The sequence below is a fragment of the Calidris pugnax genome, unplaced genomic scaffold (assembly GCF_001431845.1).
Source record: "Calidris pugnax isolate Ruff unplaced genomic scaffold, ASM143184v1 scaffold63, whole genome shotgun sequence".
In the NCBI taxonomy this organism is placed as follows: Eukaryota; Metazoa; Chordata; class Aves; order Charadriiformes; family Scolopacidae; genus Calidris; species Calidris pugnax.
Window position 1 is genome coordinate 7,001,735 of NW_015090852.1, and position 8,727 is coordinate 7,010,461.

At 38.4% G+C, this 8,727-nt stretch overlaps 1 protein-coding gene across 2 annotated transcripts in view; it reads left to right on the forward strand.

The window, feature by feature from the left end:
* Window positions 1–6,701, forward strand: part of CRB1 (crumbs family member 1, photoreceptor morphogenesis associated) — a 107,165-nt gene extending 100,464 nt beyond the window's left edge. The window contains exon 12 of one of the 2 annotated variants that reach the window (XM_014943297.1): window positions 5,952–6,701. In XM_014943297.1, the coding sequence (XP_014798783.1) occupies window positions 5,952–6,167 (216 nt within the window). In that variant the 3' untranslated portion in view covers window positions 6,168–6,701. The remainder of the gene's footprint in view (window positions 1–5,951) is intronic. The other variant, XM_014943300.1, reaches the window with a different exon arrangement.
* Window positions 6,702–8,727: the final 2,026 nt, after the last annotated feature.

Genomic DNA, 8,727 nt, shown 5'->3' on the forward strand with positions numbered 1-8,727 from the left:
AGACACAGTCAACATAGATGAGTGCCCACATGGACAACAGTATGAAGTAAGAAACCAGGATAAAGCGTAAAAAGCATAAAAGAGTTGAAGGAAATAGGTGATTCATATAGAATCTTTAAAGTATTTTGCCCTTTCCGGGGCCCTGTGCAGTGTTTGGCTCAGCTGGACATGGATCTGCTCTCTTTAAATGAGTCCAAAATGGGTTATTGGTTCCACTCAGCAGCATAACATCTAGGTCAACAAAGCTTTTGGGACTAGCTGTCTGGTGTTTAGCACAAACACAGCAGCTACTTTTTACAGATTGATACAGGGGAGAGCAATAGGTGCTTGTTTGTGTAGGTGAAAAAAAGAATTACAGGAAAAGAGACTTCATGAGGTCATTTGAGGTATCTTATTGGAACTAAGTCAATCTATAGATTTATGGCCACTTTACTGCTGTTGAAAATAAACTGTAGTCTCACAAACTGGGGTTATCAATGCATCTCATTGTAACAGATTTGTATATGATTGTCTGGATTTCTTCTTGAACTACTGGAATTCTTATTTGAATTCAGCATTTAACAGAAAAAAAAAATAAATAAGATGGCTGTAAATCCTCAGTGAAATAAACTCAGCATATCCATGGGTTTTTTAATCAAGTTAATGGCTTTTTTTTGGCTGCTCAGCATTATCCCTATATGCCCCCAAACCTTTCAAAGTAATTCTGACATGGATTAAGACCATTCAAGCCAATCGTCCCTCATTACTATGGCAAATGGTTTTGATTTGGGAGCAGTAAATCTGTATGGTGTGGATCAGAAGTTCTTACCGTGAATGAAGTGATAACCTTGTGAGTGGTGTCAGGACTCAGGATCCGGAGACTTCGCTGGCGAAAGCGCCAGCGCACACGAGCAGCTGCAGAATCGCAGAGAAGGGAATCCTCTGGGGTTTGGCAATCCCTGTGGTTTTTATACCTTGTGTTGATGTCTCTGTCTTGTGAAGCATCCAGAACCAGGCACATTTCTGTGCGAGTGCTGAAATGAAGGCTAATTAATTCTTAATGCCCAGTAACAAAGGCATGCTTCTGCTTTCAGAGCACGTTGTGTCTTTCACATCCCAAAGACACATACCCTTGATCCAAGCCACATTTTCCCACGCAAAGCTTGTGCCCAGGTCTCAGTGTCCTTAGGAAGCTCACGCTACTTCTCTCACACCTACAGCAATTTCTCTCCTGGCACTGCAGCTAGCTCTTCTCTCTCCCCGATCTGGCTCAGCCCTTGGCATCTGTGGCCATAATTCTCATCCCCTGTATCAATATAAATCAGGATTAGATCAACTAAGTCGTGCTGATGTAAAACACACAAGAGGAAGAGGCCCTGTGCATTTTGCTGGCTCCCTTGTGCTTTGCCTCTGACATTTGGCACACATGGAAACATTCATAAATAGCAAATCCCTAACGTTTCCCCTCTTATAAAATAAATGTTTGGAAGAAGGCTTTTTTAAAGATAAGCATACATATACCGGATTGATAAATGCCACTGAGCTTTGGCTTGTGAACTGGGCCCTCCTTATCCAAACTGTTCACCTACAAAGAACATCAAGAAACTAAAGCAGAGCAATCAATCTATTTCAATAAGCAAATGAAAAGCAAAACCCAATCCTACAAAGACGTTTCACTCTATCCAATGATTTATTTTTTCTAATCTAAACATTTAAAAACATTTTCATTTAATAATTCAAAAAACCTAAAAAATTAATCAGCTTTGAAATGAAACCACCAGTGAAAGACAAAAGACTTTTAAAAAAAGACAAAAAAGATTTTTTTCTAGATTTCCTCCTGCCTTTGCATATGAAGCTATTCACTACATGAAAACTAAATTCAAGGACATTTTCTTTTTCTTCCTTTTTTTTTCCAATTTTGTCGAAATAAATTCATCTTGCACCAGCTGACATGCAAAGACATATAAATAGAACATGCTACAGAAAATACCTTAGCAAGAAGCAGATTGGCCTTCTAATGTTAACAGACATCGTTTTGTTGGTATTACCATGGCACGTGGCATCATCTTGCCATCAGCACCCATTGCCATTAAGAATACACCTTTTACTGACAGCTTCTGCATATTAGGGGCAGGAGACCTCTCACAACTGCTCTGTCACTGACTGCACTTTAAACAGGCTCATAAGACAATTCACTTTGGAAGAGCCCTCAGGAGGTCTCACAGTCCAACCTCCTGCTCAAAATGTGATGAGAATCTCTAAGGTACTGCCGAGTCAGTAAAGTTACCCTACATATATTTAGTTATTCATAAAAAGTGCTGAAGTTACATTCAGAAATAGCTGTGATCACCTTGTGGCATTTATTAGCAAGAATTTTTTCTGAAAGTTCATCACAGCGTGTGGGGGTCTGATAGGCTTCCCTGACAACAAAAGTTTTTAGCAAAAAAAAAATCAGTAACTTGTTTTTCTTCATAAATCTTGAGCTGTCCTGTGGCCTTTCGTTTGTCCTGAGACAAAATGAAGTTTTTCTTGCTTGGTTCGTTCCTCTCCAGAGCTTTCCCCTTCTGATTTTGAAGCTCTAGGCCACAGAAAACCTCTTGTGTGGGACTTCACCACATCTTTGTGATAAGCGCACCAAAAAATTGTATATTTATAGCAAGTGGCCATCTCCCAAGCAACCAATTCAATAGCAAGATCTTAACAAGCTAATACAGGGAAGTGAATAGCAGCCTGTCTGATATGAAACTAAAAGGTGATGATGTACCGTGGTGGTCTAACCAAGGAGACATCAGCTGTGCATTGCTCACCCCCCAGCAGGTTAGGACTCCCTCAGACTGACATCCATGGGTGATCTGCTACATGGCTGTGAACACCGAGATAAGCAGCTACACACATGAGCAGTCCCACGGTGGTCAGAGAGGCTCTGCTCTTTGAAACATCAGAAAGGTTCATACCCTAGATCCATCTATAGTGAAAGCAACAGGCAAGGACTTACCAGAAGACCTGAAGCACTGATATTGTACCTTTATGTTCAAACTGCTTTTTTAAAGTCCACTTTCTGTCATTATGCAGAGTACATAGGAGGGTTGGTAACAGAAAACCTCTTTTTCCACTGTCTCAGCTGTACTATGTTTCTAAAAATGCTGTTCAGTCCTTTTTCTTTTCAGGATCACCAAATGCTGTGACGAAGAAACTCTGAGATGATGGGGGACAAAAGTTCTCAGATTATTTTTTTTCCAGATCAGCCAGTTGATTTTCCAAATTAATTTAAATGTTCAGCCATTAATTACTAAAGAAGCAGTTGATTTTGATGGGACCAGACTGCAGAGCCTTCTGGCAACTCTTGTTATCAGTTCAGTGCTACTGCTAAGGGGGATACCTATACTGTAAATATGTGGGCTGATAAACCAGGGGAGAGCACTTAAACAGTAGATTTTTTTTTTGGAACAATAGAATCCACCAAAAAAGACGACTTGAAGGTTGGGGGTTTTTTCATATTTAGGATTTAGAAGCAATATAAACACAGAAATAATGTTATCTTATGTGTCTGATCATGATAGAAAACACAGCTGTCTAGATTTTAATCTGTGGGGTAAGTTTTTTTACATACTGAGTCAAGAGAAAGTGTTTTGTCCAGCACAGATACAGGTAATATGGGCAATTTTCAGTAGTTTTTTTCAGGTTCAAGTCACTGGTTGACCAAGCCAAATCCAATGAATGAATAATATTTATTAAACATAAACAAGAATTGGAACAAACTGTGTAGTGGATTGTTATGGTGTGCTGTTGGTAAGGCTTCTGTAATAAGTAACTATTGCAAAACAGAAAAAATAAAAGCCTTCATGATATTTTAACTTGAGAATGAGGTTTAGGTATGTGACTGCATTTTAACAAGTCACAGCAACTCCTTTGCATAAAATTTTTCTTTAAGAAATAAAATTAATTTGAAGGATATAATAAATTAAAATATCTCCATAGATACAGATATACTCACAACAGGATAGAAAGAGTATGGACTGGAAAATGGGACAATAAGTTCAGAAATTCCACATACCAGAGACCAGGCAATACCATCCATTTACCCGTGGTGGTGAATTTCGTCACAAATGGCAAGGATCAGAGTTAAGTTAGACTGTCTTGGTCCTCAGTTTCCCAGAGCAGACAATGAAGGTAAAAGACAGCTTCTGAGAATAAAAATTCCATTAAAAATTTGCAGCCTCTCTGAGACAAGAGAAACAAGGGTCATATAGTCTAACACAGTACAGAGAAAAACTAAAACCTCAAATATACCTGTAACACCATCTAAAGATGAAATGACCTTCCCAATCCAATACAATTTAATAGACCAACATGTTTCATGGGTTGGAGCCATGTGGTCTTTCATCTGCACTAGATTAGTTCTCTTGGAAAAAATGTTTTTAAAATCATAGGAACCATCTATTTAGCCATCAAGGACAGAAGAAAATATCCTAGCTGGTCGTGCATCCCCTAAAGAGAATCCCTGAGCCAAACTTTTATTATTGCAGTAGGACCTTTTACATCAGAGTGGAGATGGAAAGAGAAAAAAAAAAAGAAGGATTGTTTTAACATTTTCCCCCTGGCACTGTCATTCTTCTGCAAAGGCATCTGAGCAGCATGAGCCCAGGCAATATACGCACAGTAACAGCAGCCACTTACAGTACAACCATCACTGAATGCAAAATCGTCATCCTTCTCAGCATTGTAACAGCAATTCCTTAGAAACGATGAGTATGCATGTCACTAGATTATCCTGTACCATGCAGTATCTAACTGGGAAATGGGCTTTGACCTGCTGTTTTCTGTTTCTAAATATTTTGGGATTTGAAAGTTCAGCCTCAAGCACACATTCGTCTATGGCAGTTCAGCTGTCACTCGTAATACAAATCAAAAGATGATGGATGGCAGAATCTGCCCAGAAGTTCAATTCCTGCCAGGGTCATTCTGTCCGTAGTGACCACTTTTCCACACTAACCACATCACTTCATTGGCTTACCTCACCATAAGTATTTTTTACATATAAAAACACATACGTAGGTGTGTATAAAACATTCATCTACTAACTATAAAATTTCTCTGGTCTAAAGCTTTTCAACTGGCAGATTTGTTTATGTGCACTGTGCCTTCTGACATCATCACATTTCCCACTGCCACATGAAAACAGAGAAAAAAATAAAACTCAGAGCACCCTTACATTCATCCTGTACTGTACTGCTTGTGTTTCTGTAGATGAAGCTACAAAGCCTGTGTGTAGAAGAGCTGGATGAATATTTTAAAACGTATTTGTGAAAATATACTGATTAATTTCTCACTGAATAGATTTCAGTTGCACCTTTGTGCAGCTTCTATACACTTATTTCATGCAAACATGCTGGTGGAAAATTTACTAGCACAAATGTCTGTAGAAATAGTGTATTTTACAAAAATATTTACAGTAAGCAAATTTTCTAAAATAAGTACAAGTATTCACATAAACTTGACTCCTCCAGCAAGAGAAAGAGAAATGTGACAGAATCCAGCCAAAATTGCTCATGTTGAACTTGCTGTAGCAAAGAGTAGCAATAACACATTCACAACCAAATTAAGGATAAGGAATTATTATTTAAGTGACCAAAAAAATAATTGCTGAATTACTACTTCCATCCACAGACATGTTAGCTCACAGGTTATTTTCAAGCAGAATAGGAGGCTGTTATACAAAATGTGTCATTACATGAAATTCATTCAGCTCTGCCTTGTGTATCCAACACTGTAATTTTCTGAAGAGTCAAAAAAAAAAAATGGAATCTGGAGCAGCTAATGTACTTCTCTAACAATAAATGGTGCTTCAGCAGTAGCTCATCTATGCAAAGCCCTATCCATAGAATGATTTTTTGTTTTCCTTCATGGTAGCTCAAGTATGTCTCAGTATTCTCTTGACACAAATTATATTGCAATTATTTCAATCCTTCCAGTTGACAACTGACTTGATCTCGAACATATTCACCTCCATTGGCTCAGTAACGCTGGCCTTGTTATTGATCCTCTTCTTGGCAGTTGTGGTTTCAGTCATCGCTGCCAATAAACGGGCGACTCAAGGGACCTACAGCCCCAGCCGGCAGGAGAAGGAGGGATCCCGGGTAGAGATGTGGAACATGGTGCAGCCACCGCCGATGGAAAGACTGATTTAGAAGAAAGTGCTCCTCCATCCTGGAAGATGACTGAAAAGGGACAGTGTACATATGTTAGATATGTTCATTTTCATTCGGAATCCAGGAACACTCACTATAAAAATTACAATGACTTTGGGCTTTCAATATTTTCCTTTTAAGTTAAATAACATTAAAATTCTCTTAGCAGTTAAGTGAACCAAGGCCATTTATCATCGGTTTGGACCAACCCATCCAAGGACTATTTTTATTTGCACTGGAAACTCCAGCCTTGGTAATAAGCAGTAGGCATTACAGACAGTAATGGCTCCTGGGGTACATGTAAGTGCCTGTCTCAGATGCAACACGAGTAACAGCTTCTTTTTTGTGCTTTCCTTTGACTGCCTAGCAATCAATGCTGCAGAAGATGATGCAGACAAATCAAATGAGCCTGTACAGTAAAGACATTCTAATTCTGTTATCAAAGGGTTTAGTACTAGAGCTGTGTCTCAGCATATCTACTTTCATCTGTTAATCAGGGATTAAAAGGAAGCTGTGCGAAAATTCTCCAAAATAAATGCTTCAAATTTAATTGGTTTTCTTTCCTTCAGTTCTCTCATTTCACTTGTTGCCCTTCCAACTTCTACTGAAAAGAATTTCAGTTTCCACAAACACACATGTTTCTCTGAGTGTAAAAGACTGTGTCCTAAAATTTCCAGTGGGCACAATCTGACCTCATAAGGAGACATGAAATCTAAACATCCTAAGCAAATTCTGCACATACACACTACTGCTGTTTTCTCATTACAATACTACCTGATAGTCCATTTTATACAATTGTTGCTTCTCACATTGCAAACATACATTGGCTGCCAAAAAGCATGCTCAAAAACATTTTCCTAAGCTCATGGAAAATACCAGGAAAGCAGAAGTGGCCAACAGGTAAAACACTAGCTTGGAAATAATGAAGAAGTGTTCCAACTCTGACACCAGAGTTGGTGCTTCTCCTAGAGTTGAGACGTCTTGTACAATCATGGGCAAATAATTTTTTGTGCCTCAATTTTCATCTTTTAAAACATGGATAATCCCATTTAACACAGTAACAAAAGGATTGCAACTGTTTGTTGAAAAAGAAACACACGCGTAAAATGTAATTGAATTCCAAGAAAAATTCGGAAGAAATCTCATAATGAAAAAGACATTTGAAAATCTTCAACAGATTTAATGATCATCCCTGTAGTGGGAAAGGATGTGCCAAAAATACATCCAAGGTTTATTTGAACTGGAAAGGCAAATTTTAGCAGTAGCTCATCCAGTTAATTTTCACACATAGTCAAGAAGTTAAAGCATAAGCATTAGCTCCCACACAAACTGAACCCACAATAAAGAGGCACCAAAGTGGATAGTTCATTATGGCATTTCTTTCTTCCTACAGTTCAGTTATACATTCCCACAGTTATGAAACATCCCAGATATATGCATCAAACCCCAGACTGCTATTCCAGGAGTTGCATAATACAGCACGCACACTCACTATCCAAGAGTTTAACTCATCTTTTTAACTAATGAGCAATTCATAATTCATTTTGAATGAACCCCTTAAGGGGTTACTGAAGATCAATGTCACTCACATTTATTTTTGTATGAGATGATTAGCAGTAACTATGATAGTAAGCACATTCTGGATTTTTTGCAGTCCTCACCAATATCTTTCAAAACAAAGCACTATGGAAAATGTGAGCGGATGGTAGGATTCAAGCTGAGTTAAAAGAGCAGAATGTAGTCATAGCGAAAATGCACAACAGATTTTATTCTAGGCCAATTTACAGCTTTGCTACTGAAGCTTATTATTTTGAATGCAATCGTTGTTTTACAGATGCAGTTTAAATCCAGAGAGTTCAAATGGCGACTAAGGAAAGAACGGAAAAATAAGTTACCAAAAATACGATGGTAGATAAGAAACAGCAGAGATTCAGGGAAAATCTTTTTGATTTATGGCAATATCTAACAAGAGATGTAATAGCTTTTAATTGAAACTCTTGGTTTATACCAGCATTTACCCTGTGAGACACTGCTAAGGCATAACAAAAAAAAATACTATGAAGTTTATTAGGCATCTTTTTAGAAAGTTAAATAAATATTTGCAAAAAGAAGACAGTGAGTCAAAGAATATACAATTTGACGTAGATACTGCTCAGTAAATGAGACAGCAAATAGCAAAATTATAGATATTTATAAATATCCAAAGGGTGGGTGTCAAGAGGATAGGGTCAGGCTCTTCTCAGTAGTGCTTAGTGACAGGACAAGGGGCAACAGACACAAGATGGAACACAGGAAGTTCTGTCTCGAGGAAAAGATTCTTCACTTTGAGGGTGCCAGAGCACTGGAACAGGCTGCCCAGAGAGGTTGTGGAGTTTCCTTCTCTGGAGATATTCAAAACCCACTGGGATACATTCCTGTTCAGTCTGCTCTAGATGAAACTGCTTTAGCAGTGGGGTTGGACTAAGTGGTCTCCAAAGATCCCTTCCAACCCCTACAATTCTGTAATTCTGAGCTGTGAGAGACCACCAGTGAAGCAGGAGTGATTTGGGCAGATTCTTAC